At 39.1% G+C, this 23,852-nt stretch overlaps 5 protein-coding genes across 5 annotated transcripts in view; 3 read left to right on the top strand and 2 right to left on the bottom strand.

The window, feature by feature from the left end:
- Window positions 1-4,259, bottom strand: part of LOC134652337 (cohesin subunit SA-1) — a 31,667-nt gene extending 27,408 nt beyond the window's left edge. Inside the window, exons 1-7 of the mRNA XM_063507509.1 lie at window positions 3,606-4,259; window positions 3,225-3,395; window positions 2,632-2,836; window positions 2,173-2,300; window positions 1,708-1,805; window positions 1,223-1,346; window positions 524-702 (exon numbers count right to left, since the gene is read on the bottom strand). Coding sequence (XP_063363579.1) covers window positions 524-702; window positions 1,223-1,346; window positions 1,708-1,805; window positions 2,173-2,300; window positions 2,632-2,836; window positions 3,225-3,395; window positions 3,606-4,091 — 1,391 coding nt within the window. The 5' untranslated portion in view covers window positions 4,092-4,259. The remainder of the gene's footprint in view (window positions 1-523; window positions 703-1,222; window positions 1,347-1,707; window positions 1,806-2,172; window positions 2,301-2,631; window positions 2,837-3,224; window positions 3,396-3,605) is intronic.
- A 348-nt stretch (window positions 4,260-4,607) lies between these two features.
- LOC134652232 (ras-related protein Rab-10) lies at window positions 4,608-9,390 on the top strand. Its single transcript, XM_063507402.1, has 5 exons — window positions 4,608-4,835; window positions 5,041-5,240; window positions 6,756-6,845; window positions 8,825-8,949; window positions 9,102-9,390. Exons 1-5 carry the CDS (start codon window positions 4,709-4,711, stop codon window positions 9,169-9,171), a joined length of 612 nt encoding a protein of 203 aa, XP_063363472.1. The 5' UTR covers window positions 4,608-4,708; the 3' UTR covers window positions 9,172-9,390.
- A 4,709-nt stretch (window positions 9,391-14,099) lies between these two features.
- Window positions 14,100-17,077, top strand: LOC134652090 (uncharacterized). The gene is made up of 4 exons (XM_063507254.1): window positions 14,100-14,162; window positions 14,483-14,757; window positions 15,394-15,555; window positions 16,180-17,077. The coding sequence occupies exons 1-4, from the start codon at window positions 14,102-14,104 to the stop codon at window positions 16,906-16,908; spliced, it is 1,227 nt and encodes a 408-aa protein (XP_063363324.1). The 5' UTR covers window positions 14,100-14,101; the 3' UTR covers window positions 16,909-17,077.
- A 527-nt stretch (window positions 17,078-17,604) lies between these two features.
- Window positions 17,605-22,104, bottom strand: LOC134652504 (proteasome subunit alpha type-6-like). The gene is made up of 6 exons (XM_063507697.1): window positions 21,885-22,104; window positions 21,384-21,560; window positions 20,658-20,813; window positions 20,246-20,448; window positions 19,615-19,685; window positions 17,605-17,725 (listed from the first exon to the last, which is right to left on the bottom strand). Exons 1-6 carry the CDS (start codon window positions 21,958-21,960, stop codon window positions 17,668-17,670), a joined length of 741 nt encoding a protein of 246 aa, XP_063363767.1. The 5' UTR covers window positions 21,961-22,104; the 3' UTR covers window positions 17,605-17,667.
- Window positions 22,105-22,463: 359 nt separating this feature from the next.
- The window catches only part of LOC134652113 (uncharacterized), a 32,812-nt gene continuing 31,423 nt past the window's right edge, over window positions 22,464-23,852 (top strand). Inside the window, exons 1-2 of the mRNA XM_063507280.1 lie at window positions 22,464-22,812; window positions 23,500-23,612. Of these exons, the coding sequence (XP_063363350.1) occupies window positions 22,659-22,812; window positions 23,500-23,612 (267 nt within the window). The 5' untranslated portion in view covers window positions 22,464-22,658. The remainder of the gene's footprint in view (window positions 22,813-23,499; window positions 23,613-23,852) is intronic.

The following is a 23,852-nucleotide window of genomic DNA, read 5'->3' as shown; positions in this document are numbered from 1 at the left end:
GCGGGGTCAGTACTTGGATGGGTGACCCTTTTTTGCTTGTTTTGCTCTATTTTTTGTTGATGGTGCGGAACCCTCCGTGCGCGAGTCCGACTCGCACTTGGCCGGTTTTTTAAAATACACGCAGATGATTACGACAAAAGTACATTGAGAAGTGGCGTATGCGCCGCTAGCGCACCATTTGCGACTCGGCTACTGCAACCGTTGTAATACATGCTGAAGTATCAAGTCTTTCGCAAACAGGCGCAGATCGAACGCGTTCTCCAGGTTTAGACGCACCTGCTTGGTATTAAGATGGCGATGTTATCTATGACAAAATTTGTTTGGCTAAATCAGAAGCCTTCAGGAGGCATGACACTATTAAGTTCTTGGAAGATTGGCAGTCGTTTTTGTAACAAAAAAATCGTAACACCATAATCACCGGGCTCATTTACGATGTGAACGAGAAAATGCTAAAATAAGGATGAAATAGGTAGTAAAATATTTATCTTATAAAATTAATAGAATATAAGATCAAAAAACTAACTTGAGAATGGCAATAACAAGTCGCACGGCGTGCACGGCCACGTCTGTTTCTTTGTCTAACGACATAGCGACGATGCGATCTTTGAACTTGCTGGTAAAAAGCTCCAGCTTGCCCTTGAGTTCTTCACACTCGTACAAGGGCTGTAGGGCTTGGAGGCAGCGGAGACGGACTTCGCCCACCTACAACACAAAAATACATCAAAATAGACGAGATAGACCAGTGTAGTTACTTCAATTGAAGGGATGTTTACAAAAACAACATAACTGCTTAGAGCGGTTGACACTTTTTTAAGAACATTGTTAATCGTTTCAGGTGTCAACCAGTGTAGTCAGTTATGTTGTTTTTGTAAACATCCCTTCAATTATAGGTCATGCAATTTAAAGGGCATGGAACAAATGATGTATGCATTAACCCTTCGAGTCCCAGCCACAGACAATGCTCAAAAGCTGTCTGTCTGGCTTTTAACTTTTCATACATTTTGTATGAAATCGTGTGTGCTAGTGTGTGTGTAGACTGAAACGCAACTTTTCTGCCGATGCGATAGAATGACCGCGGCACTTTAAAGATAAATTATGAAACATGGAGCCGAGTTTCGTGTCTATACCCGACGTCTTGTTGAATGTGAAATCGCACTATAGTGCAATTGCAATACCTATACAACACAAATCCTAATGGCTATAATGTCAGTAATGGACATACCTTGTCATGCAAAGTCCACCCAATGTACTTGAGATAGAGATCGTCGAGGAAATGCGCCGGGAACTTCTCCATCCAGATGCCTATCTCAGCCATCGTGATGGCTCTGATGTCCGGCAGAGTGTCTCTGCAAATAACGTTATTGTTGTAACTACAGACTACACTAACATTTGAAAATCGTAATTTTCTCAAACGGACGTGCCTTTTTCAGAAAATACTGGTTTACCTTTATAGAAGTAACAATGCAACAGACCACCATGTACTCTTTGCGTTGGCGCGAACTTTGAATCATGAAAGTCAAAAAGTGTTACATACAACCAAATAGAAATGATTGAACAAACTCATTGTTTAACAAGCTTTGAGTTACAGACAAGACTATACCCTTTTAATAAGACCGGCCTGCTCGGACCGCGCTTACTTCATACACCTCAGCAGAATGCTATAACAGAAAGGATGAATACAATAGTGAAGATTACAAAGTATGTTACCTGTATCGATGCACGAACACGGACTTGAACATGTAGGACAGCATGTTCTTAATCTCTTCCATGTTTTCTTCTAACTCCTGTCGCTTCGCCACCAGCACCTAAGAAACAAAGCGATTTATTATTTTGCCCTTTCTGTACCGTCAATACTGTCAATAGACTTTACTCTACTAAAGTGTCATTCTATGAAAACTATGAAAAAAAAACTGCCATATTGAAATTGTCTCTGAAAGATGAATTTACTAGTGACTTTTGTTTCATTTTTTTTACAATTTCCATAGAATCACACTTTAACTACTGGATATAGGTTTTGCATTCTTCAAGTCCTATCTTCATATCAGTTTCCCGTTGCCCATATATCTGTCCTTAAAATCTTAGAGTGGGTTTTGGGATGTGCTGATCTGTTTCGCTCAGTTTAGTATTTAAATAAAAGGAACAACAGTCAAAATATGATAAAAAAGTACTAACCTCGAGCCTCTCGCTCGCACGCTTATCGCGCGCCTTGAGCCGCTCCGCCTCGTACTGACGTAAGCAGTTGTCGCAGTTCACAGATGTTAGTAAAGCCACGTCCACAAGTGCCGTCATTAGCTTCATCACTGTAACAATGATCAGGATTAAGGCTCTTTTAAGTTTATAAAACTCTCCTCATTAGACCAAGCTGGAGATTATTCCTTGTAAAGGTAACATTGATACTTTTCTGTCAGCAGAAAACCTTTGGAACCAGGTAAGTAAGGTACATATAATATGTAGAATTTGTAGAAAACGTTCAAGCAGTCAGATTATGCTTGCACGGTATGTATATGATATTCTGACAAGAGAAATCCTCCTTTTTCCTAATGCAAACTTAAGCCTGACCTTGTTTAAGTATTTTTCAAGCTCATTACACAAGCTCATTTTTTTTTTTGAGGAAAAAATCATTAAACTAACCTGCAAGTGTAGCAGTGTGTCTGAACGCTCTGACTTGCGAATCAGACAAGCCAGTGAGCAAAGAGATGATGTTATCCATGAGGTACTGGTCATAGATGATGGAGTACTGGCACATCTTCACCAGTGTCTGGATAAACTCGCAGAAATTCGCCCGGAACTTCTTCCATGTCTGTCCTGACATGATTAGAGGATATTCTCCACTTTCCTGGACAAGAATTGCTGAATTAGGAAATTACAAACCTAACCTTAGTATATATTTTTATTGAATTTTACAATAACTGACAAAAACTAAATCTTAAAACCTAACCTAACTAAACCTAACTAAATAAGTAGGTAACTTAAGTTAACTTAACTATACAACTGTATGCAGGTATGTTGTAGACTGTACAAAAACATGAAATTAATCTATTCTCTTCTGTTCACCTTTGCCATTCTCTCATGTCCGAGGACTGTGACCACCATAATATTCCTCCATGAAACATGATTCCATGCGATGTATTGAGCTATGAGCTCTCATAATGGTGTCACACCACTTGGTAGCTATTAGTACCATTTGAGTGTAATCCTATAAATCCTGTTAATAATATAATTACCTCATCAAACTCCTGGGTCATCTTCTTGATGATGAGAGTATGGTCCATCTGAGCCATGTCGGGAGTCACCTTCCCCCGACAGCCGGAAGAGTTGATAAAGAACTGCATAAGCTGCACCAGTGCATGCTCACGGTTGCTCTTGTACTGCTCAATCCACAAGTCCACCACTTGCTGCAAAAGCGCAAAATAATATGAACTCCTCAACCCAAACTCAGTACCTACCCAAGGTATTGTTGTATTATACTTACAAGTACACAGACAATGGAAGTAGTCAGTCAGTATACATATTCTATTTTTTAGTAAGAGCAAACATGAAACCTGGAGTTATCTTTATCTTTTTCTTTTTTGGACATTATAAGAAACAATAACAATATAACTTACATTGATTGCAGTCTTATTGAAGCGAAGTATATTGTAAAGGCTGTTCTCATCATCTCCAGGAAGTAACATTGGTGGAGGTGAATAAGATGGCGGAGGCGGCGCGCCCCGCCCTCGGCCACGACCACGGCCCCCGCGCCCGCGCCGGGGCCGCAGCGGCGGCGGCGGCGGCGACTCCGCCAGCCGCCCTACGTAGCCCCCGTCTCCACCGCGCCCACGGCTTCTTGTGACACGCTTAGTAGGCGCTGGGGAGGGTGACCGCATATCATCTTCCTCATGATGAGAATCTTCTTCCTCCCGTGGCGGCTCAACGGCAGTCGAGTTCGCCACCGTCCCGACGTTGAACCCTGAGTAGTTGACATTGGGCGTCTCCGGCTCATGTACAGACTGCCCCCCGTAGTCAGTCATGGGAGTAGCCGGGGTCATGGGATTCACGTACTCCGGTGGAGGATCATCCATCCGGATACGTTTCCCGCCACGGCGATGCATGGTGATGTTGTGCGTTACGCCAAACCAAGATTCTTGTTACTTGTGGAAATCACTACATGTTATTCAGCATAAACGAACACTGCTCACTTTACAAAGCGGTATTGACCGTATTGAAAATTTTATTGATTTTAGAAAGAAACAGTAAACGCAGGCAGACGCTTTCACACAAGACAGTGCAAGACAGCCATAACAAAAAAAAAACAAAGTCGACTCTACTCATGACATTCCACATGCTTTTTTTAACAGCAACTTTACCCCATTGTCTATGCTACTAACAGTGTTTACAGACGGCCGCACCAGACCGCGAGCGTGGTGGTCCGGCGCTCGTCCCATCGTGTGTATTTTTCGTTCGTTAGTGTAAAGGTGATCCGCCGTACGTTCATTAAGGACGCAGCTATAAGTGAGAGCGAAAAAGATATCTTTTGAGCGCACCAAGTTTGCGGTCCGGTGCACCCGTCTGTAATGGCTTTAAGATTAGCTTTGATTTTCAAGTTCAATGACATCACTATTTTTGCTCTCTAGCAACACAATCAGTGAGCTGTCACATTTCCGTTCGGATTGGGTGATTCTTGGATATTGCTCATTTTTCCTACAAATAAGCGTAAAATAACATAAAAATGGCCAAGAAGACTTACGATTTATTGTTCAAACTGCTCCTCATCGGCGACTCTGGCGTGGGAAAAACTTGCATTTTATTTAGGTTTTCGGACAATCATTTCACGACTACTTTTATTTCCACTATCGGTATGAACCATTTTTCTATCTACTAAAAATATCCAACTGTTGTATAAATTTTCATCGCTTCTTACGACCTAGCAGCAACCTATACAAACACATTAAAAGTGAAGTGAATAAGAGACATTAAATCTGTATTAATTTAAATCCATTTCTTGGTGTTCTTAAGAAAATAGTAAATCGCTGCCGATTCATTCTGTATTCCGTTCCACAGGTATCGACTTCAAAATAAAGACAGTGGAGCTGCGGGGTAAGAAGATAAAGCTGCAGATCTGGGACACGGCGGGGCAGGAGCGCTTCCACACAATCACGACGTCGTACTATCGCGGCGCCATGGGCATCATGCTTGTATACGACATCACCAACGAGAAAACATTTGATGACATCGTCAAGTGGCTCAGAAACATAGACGAGGTAATACATTGTAATTAACTCTGTTATTAAAGTTAGAGACCTTCAGGTATCCTTAACTTCAGGTAGATGGAACAATCAAAGTTGCTCTATGCCCATATAAGGCTGATCAAAATTGTAGACGATAAACTGAGCTTAGGAACTCGCAGGCATTGCAGTGAAATTGAATGTCATCCCTAGTTGCCTCTAAATATTTTTGATATTTGAATTTAAACATTGTTGATATTTACTGACACTAAAAGTGCCTTGATTTTATGTAGTTGAAAAACCCAACCTATATAATTCTGGATGGACTCCAAATTAGGACAAATCTGGGAAAATCATATGTAAAAAGCTCCAATCTCAAACGGCTTTTTTACCTGCTGAATACCTACTTTTTTTACCAGAGATAGGGCAGCCAAGTATATTTATTCAGTGTTTTTTGTTTGCACATATAAGTAACACAAATTGTTGTGAAAACCAAACAAGTATCATTATGTGTTTTAAGATATAAATAGACAGTTCTCCTTAATACAACACATTTCTTCATATCAGATATATTGTATCTTATGATTCAAATTACCACAAATTACTAGTATTATTATGTCACTATTATGTGATGACTAGGCAGTAATTTGTCGATGGTTTTCCTAGACAGTTGCATCTCTGGTACTTGCCTACTGTGTTATCTTTCCCGCTTGCTACCTTGATAATGAGTGGACGCCTACTGCTGACCTTATACACTATGAGATAAACATAATCTGTTTGCTTTTGTTTGTTTTGTTTTGTTTTGCTGATTGCTTCTGGGGGCCGATTTTTGAATTTCGATCGCTCGATTTCGTCACTCGAAAATTGGTGGGAAACGGCGAAATGCTAATTTTTGAAATACGAGTGATAGAAATTGGGAATCTAGTGGTATTGACCACTCGTTTTCAATTCTATTAGTAGAATTTATATTCCTAGTAGTGGAGATATTACTAAACGAAATACACGAAATCAAGCGGTCACATTTCAAAAATCGGCCCCCTGTTTAATGTCAAAATGCATTATTAAGCTTCTTTCATTTTATGTTCTAATCAACTTTTTTTGTCTATGAGAAGGGTGATTTTAGCAGTCTTTACGTTTTTCCATCGGTATTTTTTGTGTCATTTGTTCTGCTGTACTGAAGTACGTAACCGATTACATAAATATTGTACTAAGCAGATGTGTCTGTTTAATAATTATTAGGTAATTTCATGTCTAAGCTTTACGTAACCGATTTTCGTTAAGGAGGTGACATTCGATAAATTTTTATCAGTCATGACGCAGATACATTTTTAACCAACTTTGAAAATGGTGGAGGTATTTCTTCCACTCTGTTTAAAACTTGTCTTTTACCTGAGCACCCCACTGCATCTGAAATGTCCAAAGTTGTGGCCAGCACTCGCGGCAAACTCACGGCACATCTGCCTCTAGATCTGAATGCATCTCAACAACCAAGTTTGACCATAATATAATGTGTGTAATTGTGCACTCTACATGTGTCTATAACTGTTCCAGCATGCAAATGAGGATGTGGAGAAGATGATCCTTGGCAACAAATGCGATATGGAGGAGAAGCGTGTTGTCAGCAAGGAGCGTGGAGAGGCGGTAAGTATCCTTTTGTAAATTAACAGTTCTATTAAATATACTTATAATGAGTCAATCACATAATATGTTTTGGTCGAATTTCGCTAGATGTATGTATTATCTAGGGAAAGGAAAGTTTTGATACTTGAGTACTTGTTTCTTGTGAAAGTTAAACATGCTAAAAATAGGTTTTTAAATTCACTCCAAATATATTACTAGCTAGTGCTGATAACAAGTCCTTTACACACATTTTTCCTGTCAACAAGTCTAAAATCTGCGTGTTGACTGATAATACATCGCGCAGTAAGTACCTAGGACGTAGTTTAGCGTTTAGCTTTTATATACACTACTTATAACTTATAAGAGTGGAAAAAGCAGTAGTCTCTAAGAATGAATAATATTTTATTAAATGTTATAAAACTGTCGGCTTCATGCCAAAAGCTAGAGTGAATAAAATTGTAAAGATCTTATTACTTTGTCGAATTTAATCAAATGTGATATGTTCGGAACACATCAATCTGCCGACATCCCAACAATGATGAAGCATGCATTAACAACCATGCTAATAGGCAAAGCAAAGCTAGAATAATTAGCGTTCCGCACAACGCGTTTTGGTAGCGACCTATATTATATTAACGCAGATAATTTTACTAAATCGTATCTCATGTTGATGTTGAATTGAAAAGTTAACTTTATTCCATGCGGAATAAGGACCATTTTAGGTATTAGATATGGTTGATTCTGACAGAGAATGACGCATAGTGATGTGAAATATTTGGTTAAAACAAAACGTTTTTTTTTTGGATTATACTCGTAGGACGTAATCTAATCTCCTGTCATCTAATAGGTAAAGCCTCATGTTGTTAATAAAATCAAGGTCAAACAAGCTGCCCCCAAACTTTCAAACATATCGATCGACTTCGTTTTCATAACTTTGGCTGTGGATCACAGTTAATCGTAGGTATGCGTGCCTATGACGTGATATACGTGGTTAAACACGTTTGACTCTATTTATGTGCTAAAATCTTCATTAGTGTCTTACCTCACTCCGCCCACAGAGGGCGTAGAGGACATTGCCTATTCTCATTACTTGTATCCGTGATATAAACAATAATGCCTCAAGTATGCGGGCGCTAGAGAAGGCCAAATTAATTGCCCCACTTATCGGCACTGCCGCACTTTGATTGATGCCCTAATGATGGTAAATGATTTATTGATTACAATTACAACACTCCTATGCGATATGCCCTTAAAGTTAAATAAAGCATCAAAAAGTTTTAAAGTAGCCGATTGTCATAATTCACTCATTAAAAGTAGCAAAGGTCTCAAGATCGTTTTTACGTAGCGGTAGGAAATCATAGATTAGTGTCAGGCCCTATACAAGATTTATAATACCCTATGTTAAAGTGTTCGTTAAAGTGTTATACGATTGAGCAAGTCATTAGAGTTAGACGATTTGCACTACATTAAAGATTAGCTCAATTATTACCTGTTTTATTGTCAGTTGCTATGCATGACATAATCTGCCTAATTACACATTTACAGTTTCTGGATTTTATCGACCGTGCAGCAGCATTTTTTTGTATTGATCATGCATGTACAAAAACGTATGATGCGTTAATGTTATCATGTGTACATGCAAACTTATATTTGGTATAGGTTATTTGAAGGAGACTTAACAATTACCTATACATTATACAACTTGGGCGTGGTTAGATAACAAAATGTTTCTAGGGATTTTTTATTTATTTTGGTCTTTGCATAAGATAAGCTATCGGGCTCTCTTAGGATTTTGCCGATTGAACTACCTGTAACTCCGGTATTAAAAGGTTTAAAGTTAACTAGTGTGCTTTTCAAATACACCCAATCATTGATGACTTTCAGCTAGCCAAGGGTTGATGGCACAGAAGCTACTTCTCGGGTGAAGTGATGCCAGCTTGTATATCAAATGATGAAAAGTTAAATTTGCTCATCACTCATCAGCCCCTTTTATCCTGCAGATAGCGCGCGAGCACAGCATTCGCTTCATGGAAACTTCGGCAAAAGCTAACATCAACATCGAACGCGCCTTCTCCGAGCTGGCAGAGGCTATCCTCGACAAAACTGCCGGCCGTGGCACTGACAGGTGAGTTTTTTTTTTTAAATAGCTCCAATGAATAAAATAGAAGGCGAACATTGAAGGAAACGTTTCTTGCGATTTTATGTACCAAAAAATCCGCTTCTGATTAATATTTATTTGAAACGCTATTTTTAAAACGACTTGTTTCATTTAAACAGCGACGCCGCCCGTATCGCAGTGGAGCGCCGGCCGTCGCGCGCGCCGCAGCAGCGCGCCTGCTGCACGTAGGGCGCCCGCACGAGGCCGCCGCCCGCGTCGGGAGGCCGCGAGGCCGAGAGGCCGAGGGTGGTGAAGTGGCCAAGGACCGCGCACCCGGATAGTTATGAACGACATTTTGGTGGCCCCAAAACTACATCGCCGTTCCTACAGTGGGTTCGTTTGAGGGACAGTACAAGTCTTAGGTTATAAATGTATAGTTGTGACATTTGTTTTCTGTAATAATAAATAAAAAACCGGCCAAGTGCGAGTCGGACTCGCGCACGGAGGGTTCCGCACCATCAACAAAAAATAGAGCAAAACAAGCAAAAAAACGGTCACCCATCCAAGTACTGACCCCGCCCGACGTTGCTTAACTTCGGTCAAAAATCACGTTTGTTGTATAGGAGCCCCACTTAAAATTTTATTTTATTCTGTTTTTAGTATTTGTTGTTATAGCGGCAACAGAAATACATCATCTGTGAAAATTTCAACTGTCTAGCTATCACGGTTCGTGAGATACACCCTGGTGACAGACGGACGGACGGACGGACGGACAGCGGAGTCTTAGTAATAGGGTCCCGTTTTTACCCTTTGGGTACGGAACCCTAAAAAATTAGGAAACATTTCATGGTTGAAAATCGAGCTTGAACACGAAAATAATGTCTACTAATATTTTTCCGGACACTTGTACCGTTCCTGAAATGAGATTCGGAAACGAGCAATTTATTTTCAAAGTATAAACAGTTTTGTAAACACTATAGGCCACTTTAAAATAGTAAAAAGTGCAGAAGGCGGTCAGACAGTAGCTTTCGATAATATTTATATGTAACTGTATAGGTAATGCTTCGTTATGTTAAGGTAGGGATGGCCAACCTGTCAAATTCAGGTCAGTTTATTATGTCCATATAATTTTGGTGGCCGGTAATGTTCACTTTTTTTTTAAGTTTAAAATGGTTGAGCATCCCTACATTAGAGCTTGCATATAGCGAGTGGTCGTCTAGTCGCACTTCGGTGCCGGGCTTATTTGGAAGCGGTCGCTTGGTTTGGTGTTAGGTTTGTCATGTTTTAAATTGATATAGGCGAATGGTCTGAAATATAAACTTTACTAACAGCAACACATTTAAATGACTATTACCAACAAAATCTTATCGGTAAGGGACGTTGGGATAATTTTCATGCCTTAGGTGTGCATATATATCGTCAATTTAGTGTGTTGTTGAAGAAATCAAAAGCGCTTTTTTTATCAAAATAGTCTCGCACTGGCTTGCGTTTTGTGCTTAATTTTTTTGGGTTTCAGTTAGGTTGTCAAAACAATGCACATTTATTTTAGTACCTACTTATAGCCTAAACAAGCCGCTTCGTAAAGTAAATATCATAATATTGTACGGTGTTAGATGGTTAAGGTTTCTCGACTACAATCTCTGCAACATGACGATCTGTCTGTACATAATCGCTGGAAATTGCACTTTATGTCAATCGTTTAAGGTTCATATCGGAGGCGAAACGATTGTATAAGAATAACACGCATATGTTTTAGATTTTTCTATGCTATCAATTATTAGTCTTAAATTCTACCTTGTTGTTGTGTATACTATGTGTACGTCAAGCGAGAGGATGTGAATATTGCTCGCGTTTTCGGCTATGTGGATGTGCAGATAAAAAGGACCTTACGTACTGTTACTTAAAGGCTTTTTTACCTGGACAAACACATAATGTTAAGATTTATTTGGTTAGTTATTAAAGTTTCGAAATGTGTATATTGTGCAATAAATAATCAGTAGCTTGAAAGGTATTGTATCTCCATAAAATCAATACTGAGCTATAAGTTTTAAGTAAAACGTGAAACCGAGTACAGTCAGCAACTAAAGTATCTACACTAAACAAATTGATAAAGATTATCTGCAGATGATATTACCGAAGTTGAATGTACTTAAATTTGAAACCAATGTAAACGTGCCTAATACTTTTACAAGTTGTCTGAACACTACTCACGAAAAGCAGATCATTTGTTTTGGCAAACCAATACATTTAAAACTGTTTTTAAGGCATTTTATGTATCTTTAATGCCTATAATTATTTATAGGTACTTCTCTGTATGAAAATAAAAAGAACATCTAGAAAAACGACTTGCTTTTTCGTTTTTAAAAGCTGGGCAAATCCGAGGTAATCTGCGTGGGCCATGGCCGGATGTGGCGGTTAAGGTCAAAATTGTCAGTAAAATGATGAGATTTCATGCATATTTTACTTATTACTTAACTTATGTTAGTATCGGACCAAGCCTTAACTTTTGTTTTGTCGTGGCTGGTCTTGTCTTGCTTGTTACTTAATGCAGTGAAATCAACATGTGAAAGTGGCTAAGACACTAGGCTGAAATCAATACACGTTTTATATTTTTACAAATATTAGGGACTTTAAAAATAGACGAGGGTTGTACCTTTTTGGGATTGTAGCGACTAACGCATTGATATAGAATAAAGAACTGGATACCCAACCAGCCGCAAAAAATGGCCCCACAAAAGTGATGTTAAAACAGATCACGCATTACTTTTTCGTTTAGTCTTGTTTGAAACGCTCAAATGTGAAGTTGTCAACAATTACGAAATGTGCCGTCGAAATATGTAAAAATAACAATGATAAAACAAGGAAAAAGGATGGAATGTATTTCTTTCGGTTAGTTCTTGGGATAGCATTACATAATTTATGCCCTTACATAAAGCGCTATGGAAAATAACGTTGCTGCGCAGTTGCGTCGACGTCGCATCGAGCAGGGCCATAGAGTTGTAGACGCCGACGCTCGAAAGACGCTAGATGTGGGGTGGCCCTATAATGTTAATTGCGTTGTGGTATAATTTTGAGATGTTGAGCGGCGCCCATATTTTTACAAACGAAGATACCCGGCCCTTAATGAACTATTTTTAAGCTGATTTTAGCAATAAGATTAGAAGATGTCGATAGAGTGTTCCATATATAGATAAGATACCTACCTATTCTCTGTATGTATCGGTACCTATTATTAACGTCTAGTGTCTGGCCACTTATTAGAGTAATCGTAACATATCTCAGAAGCAATAGTGCGCGTGAGTTAGCGTTAGATCAAGGATAACTGAAAGTCGGTTGTTTAAAACACTGCTATTTAAAATTATGGCTTATTACAGCGTCTTTACGTCATCATTTTGAATGTCAAGGTTATGAATTTTATTGTCTTTATTTTTATCTTATGAGATTGTATAGGTTTACGTATATATGTCGGCGGCCGATCGTAAGATCAGGCATATCGTGAAATTCCTAGGCATATCGTGAAACGTGAAAATCTTTGACCCGTTCCCTGAGTCGACGGAGCCCCGCTACGCGGGCTCCTATTTCTCGGCAGTTTGCCCTTCGGGCATCTAAAGCAACCTAACGAACCTATCCTACCTATATATTGGTTTAATGTCACTATCGTCAAAACATTACACAGGAACATTACGATCTGCCTGATCTTACGATCGGCCGCCGACATATACATAGCAACGCTTTCTCTGACTACTTAAATTATGTCTGCACGAAAATGCTTTTAGAACGATCAGTAAAGTAATTCTGTAAGGTATGTTTGACACGTTTATGGAATGAATAAAACCTGACATTATTTATAAATTTATTTCCATATTGTGGTTGATGTAAGTTTCAAAATAGCATAATTATTCAATTTGTCTTACCATACCCCAACCTCGAAATATTCTGTCAACAGCAAAATTAACACATAAGTGTAGAAAAATCTGCACGCAGAATATAATTTGCGCTGAGGGCCTATCGCGAACACCAAAGTTAGCAAATTGCGGGCATCTGTCTCTGACACTGATTGCGGCTAAATTGGAGTAAAAGAGAAATATGCCCGCAATTTACGAACTTCGGTGTTCGCGGTAGGCCCTCGGATCATATTAAAAATATTAGGAGTTACTTTTGCTGCTGACTCTACCGTTAAGAAATGCGTGTTATACATTAGGGTGAAGTATCAAATATTTGATCTTATTTTCTATCGTGCGAACTTTATGTACCTAACAATTCAGAACTTTCAGCTATTGCAAAACTAATTATAGGTATGTAAACTTAGAATTCGCTCGATAAAAAATCGAATGGAAATTTTGACATGTCGGCGTCGGCCCATCGCACCTTAAAGTCCTATTTTATCGTACGGTGTATGTGTCGTCGGTTTTTACCTGCTTTTATAAATAAACATGCTGATGTATATTATGTTCATATTAAACTACCTATCGTAATTAGTTGTATTATTTATATCGATCTTCATCCCTGGGGGCCTAGCCAAAGATAATCGTTAGCAAAAAACAAAACGAGACGATGTGATGAGACGATATATTTGGCCATATTGGCTGTCTGGAAGCTAGACTACCTTATTAGGATTGTTTCTGTTATTACTTACAGCACCAGCAGCAGCAGCAGCTGTTATCTTTGAGACAGGGGCATTTTGAAATTTTTAAGTTAGGATTTTTTTAACTATTTTTCACATGTTTTTCACGGACCCATATCCGTTAGTAATAGTGATTAGTGAAACAATAACATTAATATTGACCTAATTTTTACAAACTTATCTTGAAAACAACATTAGTACCGTCCTTCTAATACCTACACACAAACACGATTTTACAGTCAATAAATTAACTCTTGTGTCTTTTATATAAAGTTCAAAATCCAACATTAATTTAGTGGTGACTCGTTTGAGAATAGAGCATTGAGTCCCATTAACTAATTCCTTGATTTAAACAATAGTTGTTTATTATGGCATTTTAGAATGGTTCCAAAACGTGATAACTAAATAGGTTTATCGATGATATAGTACGTTAGTTCATTGACTTGTTAGGGTGGGGGTTATCAGGGGTCGCGTGGCCGGGAGTGGACTGAGCATCGTCAGTGTCTCGGGCGTTACGTTTCTGAGTTTGTCAGTGATCGGTCTTTCGGAGCTATGATGGGGACTCTAAGCTGGATAGTGCTTTCGGCTTGCCTGCACTTAGCGGCCTTTTCTGATCGTAAGTGCATGTTATTTGTTAAGTAATATTTTTACATTGTGATTCGCATACGTAATCGATTTATAGGTACTTAAGTAGGACAGTTTATTAATAACAGTTCTAATTTCTATTCAAGCAAAGTCAACGGGACTAATTTTTAGTGTACCGCACAAAACTTTGTTCGCGGTACACTTATTCTCATAACGGATTAACCGATTTTGTTGGTTTTCGGAATCTTGATAGACCATTGCATTTTTTAGATACATTTCAACTCCCTGACACTGAAAATTTGACCAGCAGCGGCGGCTTTTAAGATTTATGTATGATAATTTGAATTCCAGCTGGCTGCGTAATCGACCTATCCTGCCGGGAATGTATCCCAGACAACATGCCTCACGTATCCTCACACCGCGCCGTTACCGGCGCCGTACGCCTGTCGTCCGGCGAGCAAGTCAGCCTCGTCTGCCGCGGCAGCAAGTTCCTGACCTGGCCGCTGCAGCATACGGTGCTGGCTGTGTGTGAGGGAGGCAGATACAGAGTGCAGATTGATAATACGTTGCGGCATTTGTTGGAGTTGGGCTGCCAGGAGAATATCTTTGAGGACGTGCTTCATCATGTAAGTTTAATTGCAGTGTTTTTTTCTTCACTTATTAAAGTTCTAAATATTAAATGAATCGCAGAGTTTCATGTTTCTTAACTGCTCAGCCAAAATAAACATGAAACTCTGCGATTCATTTAATATTTAGAACTTTATTAAATGAAAAACAAAAAAAAGTTATGCGAAGTATCAACGAGCTCAACGTAACTGTTACCTATTTGTTATTTACATTGAAGTGTTTTTCATTTCGTACATTTTATTTATGATAAGTGGGCGTTTTTTTTTTGTTGTCCCAAACACTTTTTTTTTAATTTGGGATTTTTTATGTTATTTCTACTCAGAATCACGAGTTCTTTCTATCCTAATAGGAGAAAAAAGTCTCCCAAGGTTTTTATTTCCATTCCGTTGCCATTTTTCATAGACTTTGTATGGCGATCACGGAATGGAAAGATCGAAAAATGTATGGAAATTTTGGGACACTTTTTTCTCCTATTAGGATCAAAAGAGCTCGTGACTCTGAGTAGAAATACTAGAAATAACATAAAAAAATCCCAAATTTGAAAAAAGTGTAGGGGACTACTTTCATTGAAGTGTTTTTCATTTCTTAATACATTTTATTTATGATAAACTAAGTACGTATTACCTAATTGGCAGGTGGATCACTGCGCGCCGCCGTATCAGGGCCGCGCCTACCAATCTCCAGGCGCTCGCGGCGCGCGCCATCTAGCAGCGCTGTGCTACGACTCCGACCGAGCCATACCACTAGCGGCGCGTGCCGCCGCCACCGGCCCTGCGCTACCACCTCATAGGGAACAGGTAACTACTTACCCTAAGCACCGAGTACCTACAGTGACAGAGTCATCATCATCATCATCATCCTGTCGACTGGGGTTGTACTAGTTATTGAGAGCGACGATCGTGAGCTCTTAGGTGGCTGACGTAGCCTATCTTTGCAGTGAATGTACGACCCGCACTCACCGCAGGTCAGCACCCCTCCGACAAAATTGTAGTTGATGACCGCAGGTGGTCGGGCCTTTAACTCGTCACGCTTTGCGTAGAGTTTCACTCGTCTCTCCAGTACAGACAGTGACAGAGTATTGAAATGCCATCATAAACGTCTAATATAAAAATATAATGTTGATAGAGCACTAAGCACCTTGGAGGATACAACTAAACGGAGTAGCCATTAACAGGCTTTCCCCTCTGTCGAAAATAGGCGGCCAACGGTCATACACAATGTATGTACTGACGTTTATCTGACATGGCTATTTTTACGTTACGCATACATTTGACGTTCCCCTCCCCCGCAAAAATCGGCAGACTGTTTTGTACAGAAAATTACAGACATGGCGTCTCCGAAGCTAAGCACAGACGGACTCGGGCGCTAGCATTCTATATACCTACTTCCTGTGAATAATCACATCACAAATTAAATTCCAGGACGCGCCGCGCAGTCTCCTAGGCAACTTCAACCAGATGTTCGACACCCGCACCCGCACCGACACCGACCAACTCTACTCCGACGAGAAACGCCTCAACAAGCGCGTCAGAGAAATCCTCAGACATGACCCCATATCGCTCTCTGATCAGGAACTTACCTCGGCTACCCTACTATCCCCACATTACTTCGATGATCAAGATACGCGCGTAGCGGACTTCCCTTCGAATCGTATAGCAGCCTGGCGAGGTATCGCGCATGGAAACTTAAGGCATTTACATAAGGATGTTTCTGAAGTTCTACGTCACGCTAGAGCCAATAGTTCTCAGCTTGACGTTTGGACAGGAACGCACGATATCATGTCGTTCCGTGCCGATTCTAAACGAGTCGAATTATTTTTGAAGCCTGGACGCTTTCCTGTTCCTAAGTATTTGTGGACATTAGTCCATGATCCTAGTCAGAACAAGGCTATAGCTGTTGTAGTTTTGAACGATCCTTTTGTAGCTGTGAGCGAGATTCGTTCTTCAGTGTTTTGTGAAAGTATGTGCGCGCGAGCGTCCTGGTTAAAATCGCTTCTACGTAACCGGAATTATGAGAGTCCCGTGTATGGATTGGTATTCTGTTGTAATGTACACGACTTTAGTAATGTGGTCACTGAGATGCCCAAGGCGGTAGTAGCGAACGTTCCTAAAGGAATTGATGGCTTGTTGACAGATTATCCTAATGTTTAAGTAATATACAAATATAGGTAATAAACTGCATTTCAATATATACTCTCTGACCGAAAAATAATTATGACCAGACTTCAGAAAGGCCTTATTATAGTAGGTAGTTAAATAACCAAAATCTTTACGTTTGTATATATTTGGATAAATAGGTAGGTTTGATTGGCAATTTGTCATTGAAGAGCACTAGTCATTAATAAACAATTTTTATAGGAACGTCACTATTTTGCGAATATTTGTCTAATGAAAAAAAATAGTAGTTTATGCAACAGTGATATAATAAGGGTTCTTAAAATTCAAGGGTCGAAGTTACAAAACGAGACGTAGTCGAGTTTTGTAAAAAAAGACCCGAGAATTTTAAGAACCAATTATGAGCTGTTGCATACATTACTTTTTCTATGACAGCTGCAGCAAAAAAAAAGAGTTATTATTAAAAAAAAAGAGTTATTATTTAAAAAAAATTGAGTTATTATTTAATAAAAAAAAGAGTTATTATTGTAAATGAAAACATACCTCTTTCAATCAAGATGATCGGAACTTGTATCTTTAAAAAAAATAAAGCAGTTGTATTATACTCATAAGATGACTGCTAGCAGTCATCTTATGAGCCTATAGACAAATCATTCAAATGACATTGCTTTAGATATCACTGTCAGTCATTTAATTGACACATTTAAGTGCTGGAGTAGAAAAAGATATTAAAAGAAGTGTTTTATTAAAAATATCATTACAGTACAGATGTTTTATTGTAATATAACCCAGACCTTAGTCCTTCTCCGCGATGGCCGTCAGGTGTCTCTCGATCTCGGTCTCCGAGAGCACACTGTAACAAGAAATTTATAAATTACCTCCAAGGCACATCTGCAGTTACAGGTTACATTACAGTGACAGTTTGTGCACTATATCCTGAGAGAGACAGAGAATATCTCTTAACTTAGTGTGCCGCTTGGCAAAAGCCTCTTCTAGCTCTTTCCACCGTAGCACAGATTATATAATAGTTCTTACGAACAGATACTTATCTCTCAAAGAAAACGCAAATACCTACCGTTTTGATACCTACACAAAAATACAATGGAGTGACCTTCAACGCGCCGCTTCCCGCACCGCGCGCGCCGGCACAACGCTAGGGTTGCCGATGCTTAGAAATGATTTTACAAATAAGTAGGTACCTACTTAAACTGTATGTTCTATAGAAGATACCTACCTAAAATATAAATATTTTTTTTACTTATTAAAGGGTATATATTCATATTCATAAATCAATTACAAATTTAAGACATAAAAATACAAAGTCCAAAATTATTCAACAAATAATTATTAGTTTTAATTGTCCAGTTCGCATTAGAACTTGCCATATAAAATCATAGCGTACAATAACTATACATGAGTAAGATAAGTTGCAATTAGTTATTATAATATTCCGTTTATGCGTTTTATTCCGACAAGTGATTGCGAAACATTTTAAAAGGTCATATCTCCCTGCAGTAACCGCAGTGTTTACGCCGTTTTATAAGCTACTTATATTGTGAATGTCTATATTTATCTATATTATACTTTTCCTATCTATCCTTGGAGGATACAACTAAACGGAGTAGCCATTAACAGGCTTTCCCCTCTGTCGAAAATAGGCGGCCAACGGTCATACACAATGTATGGACTGACGTTTATCTGACATGGCTATTTTTACGTTACGCATACATTTGACGTTCCCCTCCCCCGCAAAAATCGGCAGACTGTTTTGTACAGAAAATTACAGACATGGCGTCTCCGTTTGATTATATCCTCCAAGTATCTATCGGAAGAGCAAAAACGGTTTATTTTATTAATTTTGTTGTTTCTGCATCCATCGACACTACAAGCTGTGTTATTTGTTCGCGAAGAAGACATTTCTTTCGCATACAATTTGGCATATACGAGCGCGCGGCGACGGGACGTGCGTGCGTGAGCGCGCGTGGCAACCAACTGGCTTGCTTTTCTACCGTGAACGGGAACAGATTCGTAGGTATAAAACCGAGCTCGCGCGGAGAGTTCCATAGGCCTGACCGTAGTCTGTCATGGGCCATTATCCTACTTGAAACAAGGCACAAAGAATTATTTGACTTATATTGACCGGGATATGAACCGTGATTACCTTTTGTATTGTTGTTGTTGTGTGAAGGTAATCACGGTTCATATATATCCCGGTCGATATAAGTCTAGTGAAATTAACGTGAATCATTCAAAACTGTTAAAGAATAGGGATGATGACACATGTTGAATTTTATAACAAAATCTAGTAAAATAGATAGCAAACGAGCAATTTATCACAATAATGTGGATATTAAAATAAAATATTGAAAAATTACAAAATCACAGGACCTAAGTTTCAAAATTTAAGTTTTTTTCAACTTCCAAAAACGATAAAAGTAAGGGTACCATTCGATTCCTTACATTTCATCCAAAATAATTAATATTGTATAGCAACTATATTATACATAAACGCAATATTTCACCGACAAAAACGCAATTTTCTTGTTTTGTCCATACTACAAGATGGGCGATGACGTCACGGCCTCTGGCCGTTTTGTATAGGGCGTTTCGCGAGTGAAGTGCGACTGTCGGACTTTGACTACGATTTCTGACTTTTGTGTTACTTTAATGCAATGGGTCCCATATAGACATTTGATCCTAAAAATACCATATAAAAAATTAGTCATGTAGCCTATTACTTACTGGAAGTCGGGGTTATCCTTAGTGACGATGCCAACCTCAATCTCATTCGCCCTGAAGTCCACCGAAAGCACCTGCAACAGAACGTATACCACCGTTTAACTGAGGCGACTGGGTTTTACCAACTTATGATGTTCAGCTACAGACTGCTTTGAAGGCTTGGGTGCACAGGGCTGATTTGTATTATGTAAGTCATAAAGAGAAGTTTATATAACAAGTGTTAGTCCCTAAACTCAGGTACCTTATACTGTAAAGTCATCACTCAACTCCTTTACCTGTGATAAGTGGCAAACCTATAATTTGTCCATTTCATTTTAACCATTTCGGTGCGGATGGCACGACAGGCGTGCCATCATATTCTATGACGTAAGGTGCCACCTGTCGTCACCAAAAGTTTTCGAAATTGGAACATGCAACGAAACGTTAAAAAAAATAATACCAGAGCCAGCAGACATAGCCATAACATAGACCCCTAGCACATGAATGGCGTGACAGTATCTCGCTGTGAGATAGACTACCCGACTTTTTCTAACTACGTTAATAAAAGAGGGATGGGTAGTTCACCTCGCCGCGGGATGCTGTCGCGCCAATCATGTGCTAGCCCGGTAGCCTTTGTATAATCATAGAAACTGACCTGGCTAAGACAGGCAATGGCCAGCTGAATGGTATCATCGGTGGGCAGATCAGCTCTTTTCTTCAGTTTCTTCTCGAGGTACGCGCCCGCGTCCGTAGCCTTGGCTCCCGCTGCGCACGCCTTGTATGAACAGTAGTAGCCTGACGGGTCAGTCTTGTAGACCACTGGGCCGGTCTCAGGGTCGTAGGCAATCAGCATCATGCCTGCGGATAGATGTAGGTCTCAGAAATGTGCAACTTTAAATTTTCATCTAGCAAAACATATAAATCCACATCAATGCATGAAGTTAAGTAATATTGATTGATGATTAAAAATGTTTTTTTTTATGTACGTGACACTCACTGACTATATAACATAGGGATACAGGTAAATTGCTTGAGTTGATGGCTTCACACTGTAATAAATTACTTACTGCAGCCAAGCGGTCGCATCTCCGCGTTTTGCGTGTACACCTGACTGATGTCAGCGATGCGGCGACAGAGTGTTGCGGCTGGGACATCGCAGCCATATTTGTAGCGCCAGTTGGCTGCCTCGTAGCGGGCGCGCTGCACTTGGGACTTGCTGTCAGCTGTGAACAAGTAACAGCAATATAGGCCTGAGCAGGGAAGAATAATGGCTTACAAAACATTTGATTAAATAAAGTACTCTGTGTAATCTCATGTAACTTTGGTATTTCACTTTTTGTATATGAATTTGCATGCATCATAAGGTTGTTAGATGCAGTAAATTCAGATAAAATGAAAATGACAGTGGCATACATTAAATGTATGCATGTCTCAACTTGCTATACAGCCTATAAGCTTAATTGCAGAGCCTTTTGTCTTAAAACAGAGTCTGGAGATGTTAAAAGCTAAATTTTAAAATATTGTAGCTGCAACCACCTGGCATTTCATGCTGGGTTTCAATTAACTTCTAAATTAACTATTGTGGATCAAAAAATCAAAGGTTTTCAATAATCTAAATTACTGTTAAAAGAGACAGACAATAACTAAAATGAAATTTTTTCACAAAATTATTACAAAAAGAAGTAGTAGTAGTACTTCTTAGTAAGTCCAAAGAATGTTTATTATTGCCAATATAGGCACTACAAATGTAGATGAGTAAGGAATAGTATAACATTTGTGCATGATCTCCTCACCAATCATGCCAGTCATAACACATCCAATTTTCTCAGTAAGAGCAAACAGATGTGTGACGGAGGCAGGGTCCAGCAGGCGGTCGGGAACCTTGCGCTGCGCCGCCACCACCGCCGCGTCAGTGCCGCGTAGAGCCACGGACGTTAAACCGCCCTGGTTGATTGCTTTCAATGCATACTCTGAAACACATAATCGGTTGTCTGTTTTATAATCCGGGCAACATAATTAGACAGACATTAAGGATTAATTGAACCTAGAACTAAGGAAGCACTGTCAAGAAAGCGGACTTTGTTGGCGCAATATAATAACCTGCAAGTCAGCTTATAATATATTCAAAAACATTAGCTACACCGACAGGATCATACTGCAGAGTATTTGGGTAAATTATTTAAATACTTTCTTGACTACGATGAGGAAGAAACGCTGCAGAATAATATATACTAACTAGAACTAGAGTAAGAAGAGTCCTTCCAGGTTGTAGACTGAAAAGTTGATATACTTACCAACTTGATAAAGTCTTCCTTCCGGGGAGAAGATAGTAATGTGCCTATCAAAACCTGCGCTGCTTTCGCGTGCCATTATGTTTTTACAACAGTTTTCTTTCTAATATGTACAGTTTTTAGGCAAAATTACTTTTTGTTTGACAGCCGCTTTGCAATGACAAACGAAACGCTTCAATTTTCCCTTTCTCATCGCCGGTTTACAGAGTGCCTACTCATGACGGCTTACTAACCAATAGTAAAATTAGTATGCTTACAATACGGTAGGTCGACCAATCACTGGCCAATACAGGTTATACAGGTCAAAAGCATTGCGGCGATGGAAACAAACCAACTATGATGAGGGCATGCTCCAAAACGTAATGCAGTATGTTATGGAGGAAGTATATCATTTATTATAATTATGTTAATGGCGTTTATAGTAAACGATTTATATACATATTTTATTAGTAAACTTATATTATGCGTGCCTTTAAAGTCTTTAAAGCAACAGCACAATTTTTTTTTTTAACATGGTATCATTTTTTAGAAATCCGTTAAAATCCGATTTGATTTCGGACTTCACTCGCTCTGTCTTGTCTATGTCCTCAGTTGAAGTTTGGGCGGTTGACGGGAAGGTTGTGTGATTTTGAGTTTTGATTTGGATTTTGTTTCGTAGTCTTATTTCGTTTATTTTCCTGGTTATCAAATAAAATAGTTACAACTTATATTTACTTAGACGCTAGTAGTAAATACATATTTTTGTGAGTGCTGTAAACGTAGTAACTTGACGGCAAAATGCAAGAAACCGTTACAACCTCGACGGAGCGTAAATCTTTGTTGTCTTCGTTCCTGGACGTCCTGGAGGCGCAAGGCAAAGCAGCCCAGGCGGAGCGGCAGCTCCAGGAGGAACGCTACAGGCGCCGTACGCAAAGGATCTACGAATACCACGGTCAGACCCTGTTTTGGTCCCATATTGCAATAACATTCGTCGCACGTTATCACTAGCTCATCGCACTATCAGTATTTAGGAATTATATTTGCATAGCATTAACATCGTTTTTTAGCAATAACTAATTAGTAAATTATGTATAATTTGCTTCCTAGTTCTTAATATTTACTAGGTTTATTGATGCTACATGGGTTTCTTTTTAAATTAAACTGTATGCAATTCTAGTAAAGAATTCTATTTAGAATAACAGATCAAGAATTTGGTTACTATAACAGTGGAATTGTGTATATTTATAGATCATAAATCTTTTTTGTGGCTCTTACTACCTTAAAAATAAGCTTTACTGTTACATTACAATGGGTAAATATTTTCCTGTAGATAATAACATTTTTTTCTGTAGTAATAACACTTACATTTTAATGGGACCCCTAAAAATTGTGAACACAATATTGTTAGTGGACATAAATACTAAAAAACTTGTATTGATGTATTCTAGTGTCTAACTAAATGCTTGGAAAACCTGAGTTACATTTCAAATTATTGTAATATATAGCAGATAAATTTGGTTAATTACAAAATTCTCACATACAAAGTGTTGGTACCTAAATAGGAAAAGCAAATGCTTTTCATAATAAATTATAGATTGTTTGCAAGTTTAATTATCTAATAATTATAATTTGTGTACAGACCGACAACGGCGCGAGGTAGTAGAGCTTCGCCGCTGTCTGGACTATGTGTCTCAACATGCCCATGTCCTGGAAACGGTGCTACGCGGAGCAGGCACCGCTGGCAGTGATGAGGTAAGTTTTGGAACTTGGTCATCATTATCACTCATGCCCATTGCTGGGCACAGGCGGCGGATTGGACCTTGACACAGCTTTGAATTTCTTTGCAGACATATACTCCAATATTTCGGGCATAGGTACATAAGTTTCTTGAAGCCAATGACTTTGGTACGAGCTGGTGAATGTGTTTCATTTCAACCCATGATATTTGAAAGCCACATGCCTTATCAATTATCACTCAGCTCAGCTACTCTT

The sequence above is a fragment of the Cydia amplana genome, chromosome 11 (genome assembly GCF_948474715.1).
Source record: "Cydia amplana chromosome 11, ilCydAmpl1.1, whole genome shotgun sequence".
Lineage (NCBI taxonomy): Eukaryota > Metazoa > Arthropoda > Insecta > Lepidoptera > Tortricidae > Cydia > Cydia amplana.
Note: the sequence above shows the minus strand (reverse complement) of the source record. Positions and strands in the feature narration are given on the sequence as shown.